General features: G+C 40.3%; 1 protein-coding gene across 1 annotated transcript; it reads left to right on the top strand.

The window, feature by feature from the left end:
- LOC123442083 lies at positions 1 to 25,785 on the top strand. The gene is made up of 3 exons (XM_045118188.1): positions 1 to 145; positions 24,506 to 24,617; positions 24,810 to 25,785. The coding sequence occupies exons 1-3, from the start codon at positions 1 to 3 to the stop codon at positions 25,315 to 25,317; spliced, it is 765 nt and encodes a 254-aa protein (XP_044974123.1). The 3' UTR covers positions 25,318 to 25,785.
- Positions 25,786 to 26,239: the final 454 nt, after the last annotated feature.

The following is a 26,239-nucleotide window of genomic DNA, read 5'->3' as shown; positions in this document are numbered from 1 at the left end:
ATGGCCCTGTCCGGCCCGTCGCCAGCACCGTCTCCATCTCCTGGGCCACACGAGCTTTGCTTCTCCAGAATCTGCCAGACCTGCGCGATGAAGCTACACTTGGCTAGCTCTAGGGTCGGTGTATGCGGCCGGTCCACCCGAGCCCGTAAACCTATTATCAAAGTGTCGAAAAACTCTGCAGTATATTTACCATGACAAGGATTTCAGTTTCAGTTCCTATATATATCCAGATAAAAAGCGAACAAACAAGTTGGACTCTGAATAGCACAAGATTCAGATTGGACGCCAATTTTGACTCATTTGATCATTTCTATATATGTAGAGTTTCAGCTTGATTAATCGTTTCCTTTGTGTGGGAATCGGAGAGCTTTGTTGACGAAAGAATAATGTACAGCACATGCACAGATGCACTGTATTGAGTTTCTCTGATCTGATGTACTATTACTTCAATTTTCACTTGCACGCATGAATTGAGTACACTGCATTCTGCCAACATGCATACAGAGCTTTCAGGCTTGGCAGTTAATGGCCGTCAAACATTTCTCCTCGAGGGCACATTTCGCTTCACACTGTAGCCAGCTCTACCGCCTGGTGTTTCTGTCCGTCTCTCTCTCTCCATCAGCTACTCTAGCCTCCTTGTTTGACACGCACAAACACAAGCTAGCCTGCAGGCTTAGCTAGGTTCCACAGTCATTGCCACTTGCAACTTGCAAGTTATAACAACAATAATTGGAGATCGAAGGAAAGCAACGTTGCATGAGCCCGGCTTGCCTGGTTGCCATTCCATTTCACACCCTCTCAAGGTGGCTAGCTCCATGCATGATTGCGTTTAACAGATATAGTGCCGCATAGTGCCAATGCCATTGACTCTTTGGGTGCTGCACATGCATGTGATTTCATTGAAAATGAGTTATGACTTATGAGAGAATCCTACGGGAGAGCGACGCTCCTGTAGACATAGCTAGAGATTCTGTATGCACCATCGGTTTCGTATGGTGACGGTTCATGACTCTCCTTTCTTTTGAAACTCGTCTCCGATGACTCTCGGAGCCATACAGGGCTGAGTTCCGTTTTGACGGTTGGAGGTTGCGTCTTAGACCAGGTTTGGCGAGGTACGATGGATTGTGCCAGTTTTTGCGTTGAATTTTTTTAGAGCTTGTTATTATACAGGCATAACACAACATACTGACAACCGCAAACTCAGTCTTAGATAGGTTTTGAGTCTACGGTTGAAGGCTGAAAAGAAAATGGATATGTTGTTGATTTTGTATGCAAATTCTAGGTTGTTTCATATAGCGGCGGGTTCGCAGATGAGATAACTTAATAGAACAGATCGCGATGAGGTTCTTTAAAAAAAATAACTAGAAAGCTAGAGCTCCCCAAAAAGCAGTCTTTGCACGTGTCCATGGATCAATATTCAACAAGTGACATGATAAGCATATGAACCAAGTCAAAGGTATATATTTAACATTGACAAATGCATGTGCGGTAGCTTGTCCATTAGTTCTCCACTTACTTAATTATTTCATAGTGACCAATCATATGTATGGCTCATATTCATCATCCATGGCTAAGGCACATTTGTGGGCTGTGGTTCAGCTGCAAGGTAGGCTTGGCCATTCCCATTGAAGCAGCGCATAGTGCTGCCTGCAGTGCACCTCACTTGCTTTGACATCCCACATGTCCCTCAGGACATTGACATTCTTCTTGAAATCGCTAGATTCCCTGGATTGATTTTAGTCAAAGATTGTGGAGCACTTTCGATGGAAAGTGCATGTGGATGGCTCCCCATCTCTTGTAGATTTGGAGTAACAGTGTTTGCTAGGGAGACAAGCCTTGGTGCACCCATACACAATAATTGAGGAGTTGTTGTGTCGCTGATGGTGTCTGTTGTTGCGTTTCAGAAAATCTCGCTTTAATAAAATGAACACAAGAAGGCACATCAACTGTGTGCAAACTGAGCAAAAATCTAATTCATCATCTTGTGCATAGAAGTCGCTCGATAAACTGTGATTAACAAATGTTTATAGCTTGTATACGTCTGTTGTGATTACTGGACACTAATGATAGTGAAATACTAGTATACAGTATAATCTTAACATGTGACGGTTTCATAATTTTTTTACATCATGCAGGTAGAATGGCTCTCTATATTAAAAATTCTCTTCAGAACTTTATAAACAATCTGGATTTAAATATAGTATACTCGTTGTGCTGCCCCATACATACATGGGTATGCCTATTTTTATATATATCTTGTCTCAGTATAGGCAGCACCCAGGGATGCATCTACTGAGGCATGCTTAACTAGCTAAATTAAGTGAGACCTGTTATATTAAGGCAACCAAGTCCAGGATCATCTCCTTGAATTAAATAGAAGGTTGCCATGGTTCTAAAACTCTACTGATGTCTTTTAAATGAGTATATTTTAGACGATTCCATAAAGTATCTCAACTAGACAAAATAATGTGTTTGATTAATGGATTATGCAGTTTATTAGACATAATAATGTCTGATATATTAATTGAAAGTAATAATTGGCAATTCCTGATTTGGTATTGGACTCGTTCCTATAATATGTCAATGTGCATTTGGTGGTGGTGGTGGATATATGTTTTCAATACTTTCTTCATGATGTTGAGATGAAAACCGCCACACCTTACGCGTTAGCCAGTACAATAGACAAGACAACTTGATTGTTGGACTCTTCTCTGAAATAACTAAATAAGTTGGTTGCCAAATTATTTCAATAGAGGTGACATCTATTAATCTGACTAGTATATTGACTAGTTTAGCAGAAATGTCGCATATACAATTTATTGTTGCAGAAAATATAAATGATACATATTGAATAGATAATCTATCAACAAAAAATTTCAATCATTGCCATACGATGAAAAAATTGTTTGTTGGATTTGTAAAGAATTTTATTCAGCAGAAGTGACACATTAGTGAAGAGATAAAATGGTAAACTAGTTAATAAATACATAAATCAAGGGTATACATTAATAATATCACAAGAGTTCCCTTGTTTTTCCTATGTACACCTTCATTTTTTTACTTCTAAATGCAATTTTGTATTCTCTTGTGTTTTATCGTCTAATGGAATCCAAAAGTGTCCCAGGTTTATGTGATTTTTATTATCATGTGCGCCGATGCATCAATTATTCCTCTAAATGTTCAAAGGTTCAACGTCAATGTCATTGTCTAGTGCATACAATATGGGCAATCTGGAACACATTTTGATATCTGGATGTGCCTTAATTTAATTACAAGATTATCCATGCTTAGCGAGCATGCATCAAACACCTGGACAAGAAGAACAAGAACTGCAACCCTCCTAGATTAAAGCATGCTAAGCATAGGTTGATGGAAGCTTTTCGGGAGTTGCCACAAGGAAAAGATGAGGCGGGAGTAAGGACGACACATAGAAAAAAAAGTTGAAGCCCTAGATGGGAATGTTCAACAAATCACCCGTACCAAATGCGATCGAAGTTGCGATTGAAAGATGCAAATAAACCTCACAACAATGGGATTCAATTTTGTTTGTTAGGGGATAGCCTGGTGTGTGGGAACCTCCCATGTTTTTTGGGGTTCTCTTATGGATTGCAGTTCACTGGATTTTGGGTGCACCAGCTTATCATTGTTTCACATGGCGAGATAGTGCTTTGTAGGAGCGTCGGTGATGAACAACTAGTTGCATGAGGTATTCTATGGCGGTGGCGATCACTAATGTTGTTTATGAAACTAATGCGGTGATGTTGGGCATGCACGCTATTCTATTGTATCTGGGTGATGTCTGAGACCTTATTGATCCAGAGTGAGGTGACTGGGATTCATCGCTGGTGAACCAGACTTTTTGCACTATTGATGCTCAAAGAATTCTTGCAATCCCACTCCTAGTATATGAAATGTTAGATTTCCTAGCTTGGAGCCTAACTAAAACATGTGTGTTCACGGTAAAGTAAGCATATCATGCCGTCTGGGGTTCAAAGTTTGGCCATAATTCACAGGGTACGCCATGCTCATCCTTGCCAACAACTACATGGGACTCGGTGTGGAGTCTGTGCTGCCTAGCAAAGATCAATTTTTTTGTCTGGAGAGTACTTCATAGTGCTATCCCATGCCGAGCAATACTAGGTGATACACACATCAAGATCAAGCCACATTGCCCAATTTGCAACCAAGGGCCCGAGAACATCCGCCATCTCCTATTTGAATGTCATGTTGCGGTTCAGGTATGGAAACTCCTTGGAGTGCTGGATGTGATAAAATCTGGATTAGAGATGAACTTGTGTGGCGAGGCAGTGTTTGAATTCCTTCTAAGTTTAGCAGACAATCATATCCATGTGTTGGGCTTGCTGAAGCTGACAGAAACGGTGTCTATATGTTGTTGGTTCTTGTGGTGGGAAAGGAGGAAAACTACACATGGAGGTGTTCCACAAATGGCAGCACAGATCAACCTTGCTATACGAGCTTTGGCGGCAAATGTCATTGCTGCGAATTCCTCAAAGCCAAAAATTCGTATGGGTGGCTGGAAGAAACCAAGCATGATTACGTCAAGTTAAATGTGGATGCGGGTTTTGATTAAGACTCTCTCGAAGGCTCTGTAGGTGCTGTCATCAGAGACCATAACGGAAAGTTCATAGCTGTTGCGAATGAAAAACTTGAAATCTGTTATGACGCCTTCACAGCAGAAGCAATTGCAGTTAGGTTTGGTTTAAACCTCGCCCGCACAGCTGGATGCAACAGAATTGAAGTAAACTCACATAATGTGAAGGTGATTTCAACACTTAAAGAAGGATATTCATCTTAGATGGCCAGCGCGATCTTTGATGATTGTTACTTCTTGTCCTTAGATTTCAATCATATTTTTTTTGAACATTGTTATAGAGAGAACAATAAAATAGCCCATGAATTAGCTACACTAGCTAGATTCACTCCTCCCTGAGGTATGGTTGGATGCAACCCCGTTAGTTGTTATTCTTCTCATTGTATCTGATCAGGGGCGGAGCCAGGATTTCACCATAGGGGGGGCGAAGAACACATTGGAACACATAAGAGACATAACACTAATATATTTCAACTCTTGAATATTATAGAAATATCAAACATGTAACAGTATATGTTAGAGAATATATCTCCATATGTGGTTTTGCTAATTAATGGCAATTCCTATGGACTAATGGTTGCCTTAAGTTATATTTATAGGATTTGTCCATAGGCACTTCTTGAAGTCCATCTGTTGGGTTCAAGGAGTTTATATGATGACCAAGGTGGTATTCAAGGTATTATCTAAAGAATGGTCATAGAGACACAAGGTTGATCAAGATCGTCAGACAAAGAGTAAATCAAGATGATCAACACACAAAGCGTACAAGATGTACCGAGAGGGATCAAGTGATCCCATGGTATGGTAAGCATTGTCCAGTACGTATTTGTGTACTAACCCATGGTCTTCTTGAGAGTTCTATGTGGGGTTAGGTGTGTTTCCATGGGCTTGCGTCAAGAGGAATATCTCATACAACCCATGGAGGATGACGTCAAGTGATGGAGGATGGTGGCAATGGACTTGTGAAGATATGCTGAAGAGCGGCTCACCCATAGTGTGTATGGGGGAGCAACCAACTAGTCTTCATCAAGCCAACGCAAGCAAGAGGAATATCTCATACAACCCATGGAGGATGACGTCAAGTGATGGAGGATGGTGGCAATGGACTTGTGAAGATATGCTGAAGAGCGGCTCACCCATAGTGTGTATGGGGGAGCAATCAACTAGTCTTCATCAAGCCAACACAAGCAAGAAAGGTGGTCCATCTTGAGTAAGCCAAGATCATCGTCATCTAGCTCAAGAGGACGAGGTGCAAGGTATAGGTTTGCCCTTGATAGGTTTTCTGTTTTAGGATAGATTGTCGTACTGTCAAGGGGGCTCTCAAGTGAGTAGCTTGATCGTATCGTTCGTTGAGAGCTCAAACCATTTGCATCCTTGCATCATACTTCTTGGTTCTTGTTTGGTATTTCTATCTGTGAGTTTTAGAGCTTATGGTCATCTTTATGACACGCTCGAGTTCATCGAAAACGGAGTCCATATGCATCTTCTATGATGTTTTCGATGTTGGGAGTTTTTACCGGTCTTATTCGAAGAAGGGTTCTCACCATTATCTTATGGGAAGTTTCTCACTTGCTTATTATTGATATTTATATCAAGATTGTGTTATCCCATGTCGTTAGCTTTCCAACAAACTTGGTTTCGTTGAATTCGGAGTCCATATGCGAAAGTTACATCAGTTTTAGTATCCAGCGTAGTACCGCCCCCGGAGCGGTAGTAATTTTTTACTACCGCTCCCTAGCGGTACTACCGCTCCATCGGACTATTTTTTGCATCCTTTTTGGCCTCAGCATGGTTGGTGAACCTACCGAGCGGTAGTACCGCTCCATGAGCGGTAGTACCGCTCTGTGCGGGCTGTGAGGCTTAACGGTTGGATTTTTCCCCACCTATAAAAGGGGGTCTTCTTCCCCATTGAACCTTATCTCTTTAGCTCGTGTTATTCCCCCATTTTTGACCTTCTTCGAGCTTGCTAACTCTCAGTCCCTCTAATGATTCTTGCTAGTTCTTGAGGGAAAAGAGAGAGGAGATCTAGATCCATATTTCCACCAATCACTTTCTCCTCTAAGTGAGGGGAACCCCTTGGGTCTAGATCTTGGAGCTCTTCGTGTTCTTCTTCGTTCTTCCTCTCATTTTCCTCCCTAGCATTAGTTCCTTTGGTGGGATTTGGGAGAGAAGGACTTGGGCACTCCGTGTGCCCTTGCCATTGCATTAGTTGCATCGGTTTGAGTTCTCCACGGTGATACGTGGAAGTGAAGTTTGAGAAGCTTATTACCTTTGGTACTTAGTACCCTAGATATTGTTCTTCGTGAATGCTTTGGCGTCCTAGAAGCTTGGTGGTGTCTCGGAGCTCAATCATTGTGGTGTAAAGCTCTGGGCAAGCGTCGGGGTCTCCAATTAGGTTGTGGAGATTGCCCTGAGCAATTTGTACGGGTATCGGTGACCGCCCCCAAGGTTTGCCATTTGTACGGGTTCGGTGACCGCCCTCAAGGGCCCCTTAGTGGAATCACGGCATCTTGCATTGTGCGAGAGCGTGAGGAGATTACGGTGGCCTTAGTGGCATCTTGGGGAGCATTGTGCTTCCACACCGCTCCAACGAAGATTAACATCCGCAAGGGTGTGAACTTCGGGATACATCATCGTCTTCGCGTGCCTCGGTTATCTCTTACCCGAACCCTTTACTTATGCACTTTACTTTGTGATAGCCATATTGTTTATTGTGATATATCTTGCTATCACTCAGTTGTTTATCTTGCTTAGCATAAGTTGTTGGTGCACATAGGTGAGCCTAGTTGTTGTAGGTTTTGTGCTTGACAAATTAAACGTTAGTTTTATTCCGCATTTGTTCAAGCCTAAACCCTAATTATTTGAAAGCACCTATTCACCCCCCCCTCTAGGCGAAATCCACGTCCTTTCAATTGGTATCATAGCTAGGTCTCTCTTTATTAGGTTTAACCACCTAGAGAGTAAGGATGTCGACTAGGGGTTTAGGATTCACTCACACTCTTAGTTTCAATGGCACAAATTTTGATGTTTGGGTAATTCGCATGCTTAATCACTTTCGGGTCTTGGACCCAAATATAGAGCGAATTGTAGATATGGGTTTTTCTCCTCCAAAGAATTCTCAAAATATATCTTTAGAGGATGAGAAAAACTCTTATCTCAATGCTCAAGCTTCTAATGTGCTTTTTGATGCTTTGAGCAATGTAGTTATATTTCAACTCATGCCATTCCGGGATGCTCATGAGTTGTGGACAAAGCTTCAAGATAAATATGGTATGTCCAAGATTTGTGGGAATGATTGTTCCCCCTCCACCTCCGGTCGTGTGGTCTTCTATACTTCATCTACTTCACCTACATGTGGATTGCCACAAGGTAATGATATGGTGAGTAGTGGTGATCATTGCAACGATGATAGTGGGTTTATTGTTGATGATCCTTCATCACTATATTATTGCAATGCTTCATCTTTGGCCATTAACACTTTGAGCACTCTAAATGTTTTACATGCTTGTGTTGATAGTCCTTGCATATCATGTAAAAACTGCTTGACTAAATCTCATGATGATATGCTTCCTATATCTTGCTGCCATGATAAAAATGTATATATTTCTTCGAGTTGTTGTGCTAGAAATGTAGAGGAAATTCATCACTCCATGGAACAAGATGTAGCCTTGAATGATGCATGCTTCAAGGGATCCTACATCATCATCTATTGTGACTCACTTTTGCCTTATGGCTAAGGCTTCAAAGGTATCTCCTACTTTGAATCCCAATATATCTCATGATGATGATGTTGATGATAATGGGGATGAGAATAATGATGAAGAGAGTGATAATATTCCATCCTTAAAAATGAAGGGTGAAATGATTTTTAAATCTCTTTATAAGAATAAACCTTCTTGTTCCAACTTCTTGGAAATCATGTCTATTGCCACTGAGGGCAAGAAATACATTGAGGAGTTGGAAGCTCATCTCGAGGAGCATGAGGCCACCATTGAGACAATGGAAGGTCATGAGCGTGAATACGCTAACGAGATCGCGGAGCTATCTCAAGCTCTTGAAAATGAACAAGCCACCAAGGAATCTCTTGAGGAAACCTTTGCTATAGAATTATCTATATTAAAGGAATCCCATGATAGAGCTCTCGAGGTGGCTAATGATTTTAGAATTAAAAACGATAAGCTTGAAGTTGCACATGCTAAACTCGTTGAGGACTATGAGCACCTCGAAAATGGCTAAAAGTCTATTAAGAGTTTGCTCATCGAACTCACTGAGTCTCATGCTCAACTTGAAGCTTCATATGCTAAAGAGCTTGCCAAGTTGCCTTCTCCTCTTATTGTTTATAATGATGTTTGTGCTACTAATTCTAATTCTTGTGAAGCATCCATTTTAAAGGAGAATGTTGAGCTAAGGGCTCAACTCGAGTTGCTATCTAGCAATTATGGGAAATTGGAACAAAGTTATGTAATTCTCACAAGCTATCATGATGATCTTCTAGTATCCCATAATGTGCTAAAATTAGCTCATGAGGCTATTAATACCAAGGTAACATCGAGTGAGCCTCATGTGGACATTAGCACTACTTCTAGTCAAAAAGCTATATTGTCATGTGCTAGTCCTCGTAATTCATCTACTCACAATGTTGCTACATCTTGTGATGAATTAATTTCAATGCCTTGTTGCTCTAACAATGAAGCTTATATTTTCTCTAGTACTTGTGTTGATACTAACCATGTAGAGGAAATCAAAGAGCTCAAGGCCCAAGTCACTTCCTTGAAGAAAGACTTGGAAAAGAGTCATGAAGGAATGTCCACACTCAACAATGTCTTGTGTGGGCAAAAATCCCCAAATGAAAAATATGGACTTGGATTCAACTCCAACAAGAAGAATAAGTCCAAAAGCTTCAAGAAGAAGGGCCAAGAACAAGTCAAGAATTCGGCCAAGATTATTTGCTTCAAGTGCAATATTGAAGGGCACCATGTTAGATCTTGCCCACCAAAGAAGAAGCCCCAAAGTCACAAGCAACAAGGGAAGAGGCCACAAGTGCACTCACATACTCAACTACGAGTTGAAGAAAGGCCCCTTCCCAAGAAGACCCAAGCCAACACTCCTCATGTTGAGAAATCAATAGGGAAGAAATGAAGGGTAGATGTTGCTACTTATGTCGTGAGAAGGGTCACTTCGCTTCTTCTTGCACGAGAAGTAATTTATCCAACCCAATCATTATTGATGATATCTATTCACTTGGGAAGAATAAGGTTGGCAATGTGTTTGCCAAGTTTGTTGGTGTTCAAAGTGGTGTCAAGAAAAGTACCATTTGGGTTGCCAAGCCTATTGTCACTAACCTCTTAGGACCCAACGTGGTTGGGGACTAACAAGTTCAAACTTGATCAATAGGTGTTTGTGGAGGACATTAGAGACTTGGATACATAATGAAGAATTAAGGGGTCTTCATCATTCATATTTTCTCAAGCCAAGTCATTTGGATTATCGAGTTTCTATCTTATATCCAATGTGCCTCCTTACGGTAACTTATACTTAAACTGTTTACATTGTTAGTTTCCTGCCCCTTTGCATGTTGTGGTTTTGTACCTTGCATGTGTTTGTACATGTTGTGCTTCCAACTTGCTTATGTTGAGTAATCGAGTATGTGTATGTTGGTTTGCATATCATGTACATGTGAGTCTTGTATTGAGCCGTTTTGCATCTTGTTTGTATCTTTGTTGGCTCTTGTGAGAGATTAATGGATTATTCCATTGTGGGGGAGTGATGCGCTTTGCACACCTCACAATCCTATAAATGTGTATACATGGGGAATAGCACTTAGGATTGATATTTCAAGATTATCTAGTTTCTATGTGGTATGTCTTACTCATGAGAAATTCAAATTCTATATGGTCCATTAATTATCTCTTGTTGGTTTTAATTTTCCACTTGTTAATATTGTTGGATTATCACATTATGGGGGAGTAATATGCTATGTGCATATTACAAGCCTAGAGAATGTGTACATTTGAGGTATTGCCACTTAGTGTTGATATTGTAAATTATCTTGTTCCTAGGTGGCATGTTTGCTCTACAAGTGTCATTTGCTTGTGTTTTATGGGTAAAGATGATCTTGGATATATTTGTGATCTATCAATGAGTATCATTTCCAAAATGCTTCTTGTCCTTGACAATTGGTATTCCCATCATGTGGTAGGAATTGCTAATCGTCTTTACATTGGATTTTGTGTTTCGTTTGTCTTCCTTGCCTCTTGTGGATCTATTTTAACATGTCTAGTGTTTTTATAGATATAGATAAAGTGATGATCCCATCTTGTGCATTTTGTATTTAAATGCAAATTTTATATAATGCACATCCCTTGGGGGAGCTATCATATTTTCTTTAGAACACTCTCTTTATTCGCCCATCATAAAATCTTTTGATCCCCATCAAGTGTGTGTTGATGGGAGGCAAGTCTTGCTCTTTATGATGCTTTGTGCCATCATGAAAATTTGTCGAGGGTTTTGTTTGTTGGAACCTAGCTCTCTTTTGGAAACTAGATACCTCGTGTTTGTTTTCCTTCAATTGGTATCTTGTTTCCTTTTTATTTGGCATGTGTAAATGGATATCTCATTCCTTGAGGTATCTTTTAATTGATATCCTTCAAGTGATAGTTTTTCGTTTGGTATCTTATTATCACTTGATACCTTGTCTTTTGGTGTATTATCAACTTTGTGTTGAGTTGATTCTTGAAAGCCTTGAGCATGCATATTTACTATATATAGCTTCTTTTGCTTGCTTTCTTTCTTTGACCCAATATATAGGGGAAACTCCACCTTGTCACAAATTGGCTAAAGTGTGCATGAAATTCAAATTCATATCCTTGTGCACATATGTATGTGGAGTTTGTCCTATGTATTGTTGGTTTTCTAACTCTTTGGTCCCAATGAGCTTGGACACCATTTTGTTTGTTTTGTTGTTCCAAGAACAATTGGAGATGCGTTGGATGCTCGGCTCACCTACAAGGAAGGTGTTGAGACCATGTGATTATTGGAGCCAAGTTAGGATGATCAACGAACAACTATCTACTACATCAATCCATTGTTGTCTCGGTAACAAGTATCTACTTCTTGCATTCATTTCTTGCAAAGGCCCAAACCTGTCTTTTCTTTTCCAAGTTGCATCATGGCATGAATCTCTTGATTCGTTCTGGTAGTACTTGTTTCCTTTCTCAAAGCATCCAAACGATGATGACTTATTGCTAGTTGGGATGTCTTTGATGTTCGTATGTTGGAATTTCATATTGTACAATAAGAAAATATTAGGCCATGTGCTATGCTTCCAAGCAAAGATCTTATTGATATATTTATGACTTCCTTTTGGATATCTTGTTTGTTCCTTCTTGTAACCATTTCATGTGTACATCCTTCTTTGTGGATATATATCATCATGATTGTCTTCTACTTAGAATCTTTTACACATGAGAGAAGTTACATCTCTAATTGATATCCTCTTTTCGTTCACGTCCACCGTTGCATTTCCTTTTTTAGTTTTGGTGGCTTCGTGAAAGGATTTGTCTTGAGTGCGTATCTTATTTTCCTACATCTTGATACACTCTTTGGCCGTGAAGATTATTTTTCCTCATGCTTGTCTTGATGAGGGTTTTGCCATTTCGATTGCTATTCCTCCTCTTGACAAGGTTCTTATTTCCTATCTTCACCATGGGTTGTCACAAGCATTGGTTCTTATTTTGTTTATTAGTAAGCTTGTGAACCCATTTTCTAGTATCTGTGTGTGGGAATGATATCTCTTGCACTTTGTTTCTCATTTCATCAAGACTATGTTGATGAGTAATGCTCATCCTTATCTTAGTCTTCTCAAGTGCTTTGCCATGACTCACACACATTATTTTGGTTGAGCCTATTCTTAAGTTGCTTCTTTTACATGTTGCTCAACCATTTTTTTTGTGCAAGTGATATGCTTATTATCTCATCTATCTTCTTGCACTCGTTGTGTGTTTTTATTAATTTTGGGGGAGCAACGATCCTATTTTGTGCACTTGTATCAAATACAAAAATCTCTTATTAGTGCACAAATCATGGGGAGCTTCTCTAGTTTTGATAAAACACTCCTTTGCCTTTATCATAGTATCTTTTATTCATGTGGTTCGAAGGACCATGTGATTGTTTGTTCCATATGGTATCTTTTGATTACTTGCGTCTATTTTGCATGTCTTTGTGCCATACGATCCTTCTTTTTGCAATCTTTGGGTCCTCAATATAGTTTGTTTTCCTCCAACTACTTATCATTGTATTTGTGTATTTCTTTGCACTCATTTGCTGAGAAGTACACACTTTTTGGAGGACCACCTACTATATTGGCTTTCTAAAATTTTCGTCCATTTTGGCAATCGATGCCAATGGGGGAGAAGTTTAGAGAGTTTACTTTGGATATGTTTAGAGGGTTTTTCTTTTATTGCATAAGCATTTACATCTTGCACGCATGCATTATTGCTTTGTATGTGTGCGCTTGGTTATACTTATTTCCTTATATAAACTCTCTTGAAGTGGTTGTCATCAATTACCAAAATGGGGGAGATTGTTAGAGCATATATCTCCATATGTGATTTTGGTAATTGATGACAATTCCTAAGGACTAAAGGTTGCCTTAAGTTATATTTATAGGATTTGTCCATAGGCACTTCTTGAAGTCCATCTGTTGGGTTCAAGGAGTTTATATGATGACCAAGGTGGTATTCAAGGTATTATCCAAAGAATGGTCATAGAGACACAAGGTTGTTCAAGATCGTTAGGCAAAGAGTAAATCAAGATAATCAACACACAAAGCGTACAAGATGTACCGAGAGGGATCAAGTGATCCCATGGTATGGTAAGTATTGTCGAGTACGTATTTGTGTACTAACCCATGGTCTTCTTGAGAGTTCTATGTGGGGTTAGGTGTGTTTCCATGGGCTTGCGTCAAGAGGAATATCTCATACAACCCATGGAGGATGACATCAAGTGATGGAGGATGGTGGCAATGGACTTGTGAAGATATGCTGAAGAGCGGCTCACCCGTAGTGTGTATGGGGGAGCAATCAACTAATCTTCATCAAGCCAACAAAGCAAGAGGAATATCTCATACAACCCATGGAGGATGACGTCAAGTGATGGAGGATGGTGGCAATGGACTTGTGAAGATATGCTGAAGAGCGGCTCGCCCATAGTGTGTATGGGGGAGCAATCAACAAGTCTTCATCAAGCCAACACAAGCAAGAAAGGTGGTCCATCTTGAGTAAGCCAAGATCATCGTCATCTAGCTCAAGAGGACGAGGTGCAAGGTATAGGTTTGCCCTTGATAGGTTTTCTGTTTTAGGATAGATTGTCGTACTGTCAAGGGGGCTCTCAAGTGAGTAGCTTGATCGTATCGTTGAGAGCTCAAACCATTTGCATACTTGCATCATACTTCTTGGTTCTTGTTTGGTATTTCTCTTTATGAGTTTTAGAGCTTATGGTCATCTTTATGACACGCTCGAGTTCATCGAAAACGGAGTCCATATGCATCTTCTATGATGTTTTCGATGTTGGGAGTTTTTACCGGTCTTATTCGAAGAAGGGTTCTCACCATTCTCTTATGGGACTTTTCTCACTTGCTTCTTATTTATATTTCTATCAATATTTTGTTAGCCCATGTCGTTAGCTTTCCAACAAACTTCGTTTAGTTGAATTCGGAGTCCGTATGCGAAAGTTACAGTAGTTTCACTATCCAGCGGTAGTACCGCTCCTGTAGCGGTAGTACCGCCCCTGGAGAGGTAGTACCGCCCCGGGAGCGGTAGTACCGCTCCATCGGACTGTGTTTTGCATCCTTTTTGGCCTCAGCATGGTTGGTGAACCTACCGAGCGGTAGTACCGCTCCATGAGCGGTAGTACCGCTCTGTGCGGGCTGTGAGGCTTAACGGTTGGATTTTCCCCCACCTATAAAAGGGGGTCTTCTTCCCCATTGAACCTTATCTCTTTAGCTCGTGTTCTTCCCCCATTGTTGACCTTCTTCGAGCTTGCTAACTCTCAATCCCTCCAATAATTCTTGCTAGTCCTTGAGGGAAAAGAGAGAGGACAGCTAGATCCACATTTCCACCAATCACTTTCTCCTCTAAGTGAGGGGAACCCCTTGGGTCTAGATCTTGGAGTTCTTCGTGTTCTTCTTCGTTCTTCCTCTCATTTTCCTCCCTAGCATTAGTTGCTTTGGTGGGATTTGGGAGAGAAGGACTTGGGCACTCCGTGTGCCCTTGCCATTGCATTAGTTGCATCAGTTTGAGTTCTCCATGGTGATACGTGGAAGTGAAGTTTGAGAAGCTTATTACCTTTGGTACTTAGTACCCTAGATATTTTTCTTCGTGGATGCTTTGGCGTCCTAGAAGCTTGGTGGTGTCTCGGAGCTCAATCATTGTGGTGTAAAGCTCCGGGCAAGCGTCGGGGTCTCCAATTAGGTTGTGGAGATTGCCCTGAGCAATTTGTACGGGTATCTATGACCGCCCCAAGGTTTGCCATTTGTACGGGTTCGGTGACCGCCCTTAAGGGTCCCTTAGTGAAATCACGGCATCTTGCATTGTGCGAGAGCGTGAGGAGATTATGGTGGCCTTAGTGGCATCTTGGGGAGCATTGTGCCTCCACACCGCTACAACGGAGATTAGCATCCGCAAGGATGTGAACTTCGGGATACATCATCGTCTCCGCGTGCCTCTTTTATATCTTACCCGAACCCTTTACTTATGCACTTTACCTTGTGATAGCCATATTGTTTATTGTGATATATCTTGCTATCACTTAGTTGTTTATCTTGCTTAGCATAAGTTGTTGGTGCACATAGGTGAGCCTAGTTGTTGTAGGTTTTGTCTTGACAAATTAAACATTAGTTTTATTCCGCATTTGTTCAAGCCTAAACCGTAATTATTTTAAAGCGCCTATTCACCCCCCCCCTCTAGGCGACATCCACGTCCTTTCAGTATAAGCTTTACGAAAAGAAAACTACATTTCTACTAGTTTGAATGAAGATCTATGCCCCGAGCCGGTCGATCGAACAAATCAATAATCTCGTCAACATCTACCTCCACGGTTGCATTTGCATTTTCAACTGCAGAGTTAGAGTTTGTAGCAATTGGCTTGAAAAAATTACTTATGGGTGGTGTCTTCCTCTTATTCAAGACCTGTGCAGTTTCAGTTCTTCCATCGGTAAAAAGCAAATACGTAATTGATCTGATAAGTATCAAAATATATTATTACTAATTACTAAGTTCTAACAATTGATTAATTGATCTGTTGTATGAATCAAACCGACGAATGACAACTACAATAGCACAACTGCATAGACCTAGTATGTAGACACTAGACAGTTGTACAGATACCTCGTCTTCTGATCACAACACATGATCAATCAGTTAAGAATTGCCAAATGGGGGTTGGGCTTGCGTGAGCGCCGTTCAACGGGTCAGCGACGGCAGCATGGCGCGATACCCGGCGGCCGGCATCAATGAAACCTTGGCGGCTGGCGCATCGCGGAGGAAAGAGTCGAGAAGGTAGTCGCCTCAAATTAGGTTATATATAATAACTAGTCTCCGCTAACGTTTCTTGGGGGGAGGGGGGGCATGCCCCCCCACCCCACTGCCTCCGCCTCTGTATTTGATGCTATAGTTGTAGCCAACTAATAAAGGGGTGTGGTTTAAAAAAAGGATCAGACAATGTTCCTTAGTTTTATAAAAAATAAACTTGACTGCTTGGCTACTCTAAACCCCATCATCACACTCTAGTTTGTTTATTTCATCATGTAATCTCTTGGCCGGGTTCTTATCAACTCTATATGATAATAAATGTCTCACATTAGTTGTTTTGTCAATAAGTAGATTAGTCACTCTTTCTTGTCTAAAAGTGGTTTCGTTTGCTTACCAGGTTAGCCGCTTTAACCCTGGCTAAGTTGTCAAACAATGTATCTTTGGTAAAGGCGTTTTTTCGTTCAAACACAACCAAATGCGTGTGTCTTTTTGTATTAGAAGAAGAGAAGAAAGCATCAAGAAGACGCAAGATGGTGAAAACAAAAAACAAACTCGATTTTTTTTGGAAGAAAGGGCAGCTTACGATAAACTAAAGATAAACCAATAAGAAGTAAAATTTTCATTCTCAAGCGCACCTCAAAACGTGTACCATTTATATCAAAATAGCATGAACTAAAGCTACAAAATCACCATGACTGGTGCGGCTCAAACCATGTAGTTGAAAAAATAAGAAAGAAGCAAGATGCGTCGGATTTTACTAAAGATAAATCAATAAGAAGTAAAATTTTCATTCTCAAGCGCACCTCAAAACGTGTACCATTTATATCAAAATAGCATGAACTAAAGCTACAAAATCACCATGACTGGTGCGGCTCAAACTATGTAGTTGAAAAAATAAGAAAGAAGCAAGATGCGCCGGATTTTCATTGATAGAAGATAAAATAAAACTAAGCATATATCTTCCAAATTTAGTGGGAGATATAAAAAGGCAAACCCTTAATTTAATGAACACTCTGATGCTTGCATTAGTAGTAGTAGTAGCTAGGATTAGCAAATGCAGAGCTTTTTCCACATACACTCGGAAGGTGTTGACCATGAGAGATCAGCACCAAGACATGCAATTATTGTCTTAAACTGATATATCCTCCAAATTAGGTGCCCAACCACAGCATGCATGTGCATTTCCTGCCACAACCACAAAACGACTTGCATATAGAGAGTCTTCTCTCTCGATGCGCAAGCAGTACTCTTAATTGCCTCTCTCCCCTCATTCCTCTTCTTATATATATACTCCACAAGTAGACAAGTAGTCAATGCACATATCACAATATTGTATACTCCTACTTGATTAATTAGCCGAGCAGGCAAACAATAATTCACTAATTAAGTAATTAATTGCACCTCCCATCTCATCCTTGTCTTCTCCTCGTCCTCGTCTCCCTGTCAAAAGAATATCTCTGTCTTGGCTAACTAGGCTGATGAGTAGCTAACTGCCCCATATGACCTCTTGCTCCCAACAAGTCAAGGTTCCATATCAGGTCTACGAATTGGGGCTAGCTAGCCACCATGTCACACAGCACGCCACGCCACTCTGTATTCAGCTGATATGTTTAGAGTAAATTTCACTTTGTTACCCCTTATTTATAATATTGTGGTAGGTTTTAACTTACCTAAAACTCATGCCACATTTTACTTCATATTTGTAACATTGACATTACAAGTTTTGGCGTTTTGCCCTGTTTTACTATTTTCTTCCCAAACAGAAGAAGTCCAATTTGTTAGGATGGCAACCAGACGTCCAATTTGTTAGGATGGCAACCAGATGAACGAGTACACAACTTGAACATGTAATCGTTAGGACCTTAGCAGGCTATATCACGTTTCCTTAAATTATACCATATTAACAGATAATGTGTTTCACTACGTATTATGCAACCTTGTACAGAGAATAATGTGGTTTACTTTTCAAAAGAGGGTTAAAAAATGAGATTGCCACAAAACAATTACATGAGTTTTTATTAACACAAACAATGTGGCTGATTTATTATTTATGTAAAAAAATAGGAATATTTGATTCGACGGATATTTTGATCGATCGATAATAATCTGATTGGGTATTCAGTGAGTAAATTCTAGTTGATCTTTCTTAAAAACAAGTCAAAGCAATGAACTAATTTTCCTTGGTTAGTTCCTGAATCAATTAATTGACCATACATGATAAAACATGTCGAGTACAAGACAAGAAACGGAATTGTTGAGGTCAATGTATAGAGAGCTATATTACGTGTGTATGTGTTAGTAACATGCACATTAGCTTAGGTCGATGTTTCATTACTTCACCATGATGTTCAGATGAGACTACTGTTTCCTACCCTATGAACTAGTTCAAGATAGCATGCATATTTGATTGGTGGACTCCTATTCTATTTTTCCGGTTTAATTTAACAGAAATGACATGTATATAATAATTATTTGCTGGTCCAATACTAGGATGTGTTTCTATGCATGTGATACGTCTTCAATGTATCTATAATTTTTGATTGTTCTATGCTATTATATTATCAATCTTGCATGTTTTATATGTATTTATATGATATATTATATCTTTTTTGAGCACTAACCTATTCACCCAGTGCCCAGTGCCAGTTGTTGTTTCCTTCGTGTTTTTGGCTTTTCAGATAAACAATACCAAGCGGAGTCCAAACGCAATAAAAAATTGACAATTTTTATGAACAAAAGTAAGACCTAGAAGCATCAGAGGAAGACTGGAGAGCACACGAGGTGGCCCCAAGCCAACAGGGCGCGCCCTGATGGCTTGGGGCCACCTCCCAGCTCCTCCTGACCTAACTCTGCCAGGATAAATCGATGGAGTTTATTTATATTAGTTAAGTTTACTTCGTCTACATCATGTCATCTTGCTTAAAGCATTAAACTATTTTACTTAATACTCTATATGTATGGTGGATAGCGGTCATTGAGTGAAGTAATAGTAATAGATGCAGGAAGGAGTCGGTCTACTTACTTACAAACGTGATGACTATATGTGTGATCATTGCCATGAATAAATATTGTATAACTGTATGTTTTTTTATCAATTTTTCAACAATATTTGTTTACCTACCGTATGCTTTCTACGAGAGAGAAGGCTAGCGAAAACTATGGCCACCGGGTCTTCATAAATCAAATTTCAAAAACACTAAAAATATTGCTGCCATTTATTTACCTTTATTTTATTTTGCATTTATATTATCTATCTATCACTACTTATCGCTTGCAAGTAACGAGTTCAAGGGATTGACAACCCTCTTGCCCGCGTTAGGTGCAGTGTGTGCTCTTTTGTGTGTAGGCGTTCAAGACGGGCATTTGCGTGGTCCTCCTGTTGATTCGATAATCTTGGTTTTTAGTGAGCAAAATACTTATCTCTACTGTGATGCATCTTCCCTCCTCTTCGAAGAAAATCTCAACGCGTTTACAAGTAGCAGCATGATGTCCTATTTTTGCCGATTATGGCTTTTTATCTTTCTTTATTTAATTTTTCTGCTACCAAATATATCCTTGGCACTTTGATACTTTGATCATTTTAATAAATAACCATGTGCAGAGACCGGGGTGATCTTATTTAAAAAAAGATAAATAAATTGATAAGTGATTTATGTTTATTTACCACAGATGACATACCTGAATAGATAGATTGGACACCGGATTGATTATTCAATTTATTCATTGGGAATATATATATTAGATAAATATCTTGTGCTGAATGATGAATTGATAGATCGATTGTTAGATTTGACAAATTCAACAGAATAAACAATTTGATTGCTCGATTCGACAAATTCAACAGACTAAACAATTTAGTTCCTCGATTAATCAATTAGTGCTTGATTCAACCGACGTGACGACACTAGTTTGATCCACCATAAGCCCCTACACATTTCTGATGTCTCTGTCGTTGATGAGAAAAATAATCGAGCTGGTGAATGGAATCTGACCAGTTGATACTTGCCTATGTGACACGACACCCATAACTCTCTCGTCTTCTGTTATTGTACTCAGGATCACTATCTTCTTCTCGAGTGTGGACTATGTGGAAACTGCCAAAGCTCATTCGTATCCGTAAGTATATCTTTACCTACAACGACACTGAGTCTCTCCTGACACGTGTACTTTAGGTATATTATTTCCATGTAAATTTGAAGAAAAGATGGGAAATTCCAATGCTTTTTCGTTCATGTTATCCACCCGTCAACTTTCATGCCATCCTAATAGGTGGGTTCAACTTTTTGCCAGGGGTAAAACAAAAGTAGGTAAACAAATAGATGTCATCAGAGCCCAAATACAGTGCAAAAATCTGAGAAGATTCTCATATGAGGTAAAAATATGTCACAAAGTCAAAACACGAGAGTAGAAAGTGGAATATACTCCTAGTTAAGTAATCGTCACAAAGCTTGTTGGTTTGGTTAAAGAATACAATGGGGCAAAGGTTGTTACTAAGGGGTAAAATGCAATAAAAAAATTAGACAACGTAAATGTTGTCACAAGGTCACATTTAGGGGTAAAAGGTGGGTTCTGCTCATATTTTTAGTGTATAAATTTTAGGCAATTTGATACATTGCTCCATTGTATATATATACATCGTATGAAGGTAGACAAAATAATATGTTTTACACCTTTTCTAAGTAAGTATACCTACTTTGCGAGAGAGATTAAGAAAAAAAGATGGTCACAAGACAACTACATGAGTTGTCTATTACCGAAAGTAAAGCAACAGGTTTATTATTTGAAGTAATTGCAGAAATACTTGATTCGATAGGTATTCTAATTGATCATATAATACTCCAATTTGGTGTTCAATGGGCGAATTCTATTTGCTCTTTCTTGAAAACAAGTCAAAGCTAGGAATTGTTTTTCATTTGGTTGAATAGGTAGTTCCTGAACCGATTGACCATATATATGATAAACATGTTGATTACAAGACAACGAACCGAATTGTTCAGGTCAACGAATAGAGCAATATACTCCATCTTTTACGTGTCAGTAGTACACACGTTAGCTTAGCTGCTTAGGTCGATGTTTCATTACTTTCTCCCTGATGTTGAGATGAGACTAAACCAACTGGCTAAACGAGTATAAGGATAACCCTACTTTGTTGCCGGTTTAATTCAACAGCAACGACACATGCATTCGATAAATAAACTGATTGCTTGGTTAACTGTTTATTTCATCAGATACGACATTTGAACAGATAGATCGGACACTGGATCGACCCTCAGAAATACTATATGTCTTTGATGATTGATGAATAAATAAAACTATTGTTGGATTTGATAAATTCAGCAGAATAAACAATTTAATTGGTGGATCGATCAATTGGTAGTTAATTCAGCCGAAGTGACGACATCAATTTTGATTTTCTGATCCATCACCAGCCGTCACCTACACCAGTACGTACCAAGCATCTACCCATGTCTTTGTCAGTTGATGAGAAAAATAACCGAGCTGGTAAACCAAGGAAGCCCTAACCAATTGAATAGTTGAAATGCTACCCTGTGTGACACGACACCAGACACCGAAGCTGCACTTTTGGTTTCTCTTGTGCTCTAGTATTTTTCCCTGCAGGGAATCTAAAAGTACAGATAAAAACTTCAGTGAATTGTGTGGTTTTCATATACCCTTGTGTTGTTTTCCTTCCTGTGTGCTCCGGCCGGGGCATATTAATCTATTACACTTACAACTAGTGTCATTTTCTGGAGTATGTGAGGACTGTCAAGCTCATTCTTATCTTATCCTGAAGTATCTTAATTTATAAGGACGCATTGCATCTCTCTTGACACGTGTACTTCGGCTATATGAATTCTCACTGTGGAAATTTCAAAGAAAATATCATCATGTAAATATCTTGATAATTTGGCCATCTAAGAAGAAAGGCGGTGACTAGTTGAAGAATATATTTATCCTACTAATTCCTTTCAAGATTTCCACATATTTTTATACATAACCAAATAAAGCACATCCAATTGAGGACAACTAAGTAAACATGAACACCAAACATTCGGATAAAACAAAAAATTTCATCATGGTACTTCATAGTCGTCGCTTTTTGTTTTACCTTTTACATCTAGATTTTCTTCTATTCCTTCGGTCAAAAACATTGTAGGGAAATAAACCTGCACAACCTAGGCTAGCCTCAAATATTGTGAATGTATACATTGTTCACCCATGAGTGAAACATTAGATCATTGAAAAGGCTAAGGACACACCCTCTCAAGATAGGTTGTCGGACCATTGCTTTCTCACCGTATGGGCTGGAAGAAGATGTAACACACTACAACAAAACTTGAGAGTCAATGGGCAAAAAGTTCTTCGCACCATCGTTGCCACTGCAATCATCAACTCGGGCCAAAGCATGGGGTGGTAATCCGTAGGATCAAAACCGTCGATTCTCGGGAACCAAAACACCACAAGGCCAGTGGTGTCAGCCGCGATGACCATACTAACTAGTAGAAGTATGTGAGGGAGTTGATGGATGTATTCCGTGAAACCGACTCTACTGTCAAGTGGGTTTAATTTTCATTTTGGGGTAAAAACAAAATTAGGTAAGATATACATGTCACAAGATTTGACAAGATTTTTCAAATGAAATGAAATAAAATTTATCTCAAAGTCATGACTACAACACGAGAGTAGAAAGTAGAAGATAGTAATCATCGCTGAAATATTGACTTTGCGCAGAAGAGATCCATCAGACGGTACATGTGTAGGTAAAAACAAGAGGATGTATTCAACTTTAACTTTGGGGTAAAAACAAAGGACTCCCCTGCGGATCTGATGTCAGGTTTTTGACGATAACAAATAAGACGTTTTCCTGAAAAATTGTGTTCTTCGAGGATAGCAGGTTTAGGCCCTGTCTGGAACAACTCAGATTATGATAATCCAGTTTTTATAATCTATATTGTCTTTAGATAGGACAATTATGTTGTAAATTTTAAAACTAGATGGATAGATTATTAAAAACTCACAATGTACTGTACCCCAGATAAAACCAGGTTATGGATTGCTAATGACCCATTATCCTTGTAAAGTTGGAGGTAATTACTAATTTGTGCCACCATCACCCTCCATTTTTCTCCTTCGGCGCGCGCACAGGGCAGACATGTCGTTATGCAATGTAAAATATCCGAATTACAGTTTATATAATCTAGCCTCCAAACATATCCACCTGAATTATTTTTATAAACCTGATTATATAATTTATCTTCATAATTCAGATTATCGTAATTTATTATGGTTCGAAACAAGGCCTTTGTTGGCTAGCATGAAAAATCTGGCTCAGTTTAATTTTTATTTAAAAATTATCGTGCTTCTGAACTAATTTTTTCATCATCACCCCAGTATAAATTGCCATAAAAATCATATTTTGTTTTTAGTGTCCCCCAAAACAAAAGTAGGTGAAAATACACGTTACAAGAGCACGACTACGGTCCCCCTCAAAAAAAGAAAAAAGAGAGCACAACTACGGTGCAAAAACCTGACAAGATATTCGAAACGTGATAAAAACATGTCGCAAAGCCATAACACGAGAGTTGAAAGTGGAATATACTCCTAGTTAGGTAATCGTCGCTGAAGCATAGAGATCTTTGCTGAGAAGAGATTCGTCAGCCGGTGCATGTGTACCCGTAGCAAAAGCGTAGCGATGCAGGTGCAGAGCATCTTCAAAATCACATTCGGGAGGCGTTGACCATGGCGTACGTCGACCACTAAACTAGGGCAATTATTGTCCGTTTGATGTATATCCCACCCGGATTAAGTCCCCACACCACGTACCTTTCCCGATTAGCTTTTCCCCCATAGCCGCTGCAATCGCAAAATCCACTTGCTTCCTTTTCTCCGTCGATGCACATGCACGGCCACTACTACTACTCATATACTACTCCCTCTATTTCAATACATAAAACCTTTCAAAAAATTTATTATGAACGTAAAATAAATAAATGTACACTTTAAAATATGTTTATATACGTTTATACGTAGCCCATAGTAAAATCTCTAAAAGGTCGTATACTTCCTCCTAAACGTAGACGTACACTGGGCCGGGCCGGGCTTCGGACCGGACTTTGGATATACATCACACGACAAATATATGTAGTATTGTCTACATATATGAATGTATGTAGTCAAGTTTTAGTATTTAGATACATCTATTTCTATATGAATCTAAGACAAAAAGATTTAGGAGGGAGGGAGTATTTAGGTAGGTACGGAGGGAGTAGTAGAGTATTACCCATTGCTAACCACTTTTTTAATTAGCAGGCCCAGCAATAAGTCAGTAGTTAATCACCCTGATTAATTATTCCTTGGAGTGAAGGAGCACATCTCCACCTTGCCTTCCTCCTCGTCCTCGATCGTCCTGCACCATATGACCCCGCGAAGCTGCTCGCGACGAGTCACAAGTCAATGCGTGCCCTCGCATCAGTCAGGTCAACTAATGGGGCTAGCCCACCATCCATGTCACACCACACGCGCCGTGTCGCCGTCCGTCCGTCCGTCTTCAGCTAGCTGCCTAGCAGCTCTACCTTTGCTCATCCTTTGCACATATATATACACACAACCCGGCCGGCCCCCTCTCTCGTGCATGCCATCATCCACCGGGCGACCCGTCTAGAGTCTAGAGTCGGCCGACGTCCACCGGCGGCATACATGGCGGCTAGCAAGGGCGCGAGGAAGAGCCTGGTGTCGAGGACGCTGGAGCGGTGCCGGTCCGGGCTGAACAGCGGCGGCCGGTCGTCCGCGGCGGTCGCGCCGGGGTGCTTCTCGGTGTACGTGGGGCCGGAGCGGGAGCGGTTCGTGGTGCGCGCCGACCGTGCCAACCACCCGCTCTTCCGCCGCCTCCTCGACGACGCCGAGCAGGAGTACGGCTACGCGGCGCAGGGGCCCCTCGCGCTGCCCTGCTCCGTCGACGCCTTCCTCGACGTGCTCTGGCACATGGACCACGACGTCCAGGACGAGGACGACGACAACGAGGCCGCCGTGGCCCCGAGGACGCCCATATGCGGCCTGCAGCGCGGCGGCAGCGGGAACATCAAGGTACGGCCGGCGGGGTACCGGGTGCTCAGCCCGCCCAAGTCCACGCCGCCGTCCTTCTTCTTCTCGCAGACGGCGGCCGGCGGCAGGAGGTGAGCTCTAGGCGCGCAGCTGGCTAGCAGAAGCAGAAGCAGAACCGGAAAAGGAATCTGTGCGCGCATACGTACAAAGACCGAGCAGGTGCTTAATTTGCATATACTTACTTAGACGACTCAAGCACACAAACACGCCTAGCTGATTTAGATTGTAGTAAAAGTGAAAGGAAAGAAGATCTATTGTATGCATGCATGTAAGCGCGTGTGTTCGATGTTCTTTGTATTTTCCGGTTTCACGGAAATGAAAATTGGAGCTTAAGCTCCTAAATTAGGAACAAAAAGTGGAAGTGTGTGTGTGGGATACACAAGAAAGAGATTAACTTTGTGTGATCATTTTGTTTGATCTATAACATGTGTTTCTTTATGGAGTATCGAACATTTTTTCTATGGCAAATTATAGTGTCGTGAGGAGGACAATTTTAATTTGCAAGCACGGAAAATCCTGGCGACAAACAGAATAACCCGAATTGCCATGCTTGCTAACTACTCCCTCTGTTTCTAAATATAAGTCTTTTTAGAGATTTCAGTAGGGAACTACATATAAAACAAAATGAGTGAATGTACACTTTAAAGTATGTCTATATGAATCTGTATGTAATCCCCTATTGGAACCTCTAAAAAGACTTGTATTTAGGAACGGAGGGAGTAAAACTCTCATCCTCGGCCATCACAAATTGTCATCCAATTCATTCACCATCGCCATCCGTCCAGCGAACATTCCCTGGTTAAGCCGGTCCAAAATTTTCTAATTAACTCTGGCCTTGGGTTGGATGCAAACATATACTCCCTTGACACTATTATAGCAATACTATACTATGCAGTAAAGTACTCCCTCCGTTCAAAAATACTTATCATAGAAATAGATGTATCTAGATGTATTCTAGTTTTATATACATCCATTTTATCTATTTATCTGACAAGTA

This window comes from Hordeum vulgare, chromosome 3H (assembly GCF_904849725.1).
Source record: "Hordeum vulgare subsp. vulgare chromosome 3H, MorexV3_pseudomolecules_assembly, whole genome shotgun sequence".
NCBI lineage: Eukaryota > Viridiplantae > Streptophyta > Magnoliopsida > Poales > Poaceae > Hordeum > Hordeum vulgare.
Note: the sequence above shows the minus strand (reverse complement) of the source record. Positions and strands in the feature narration are given on the sequence as shown.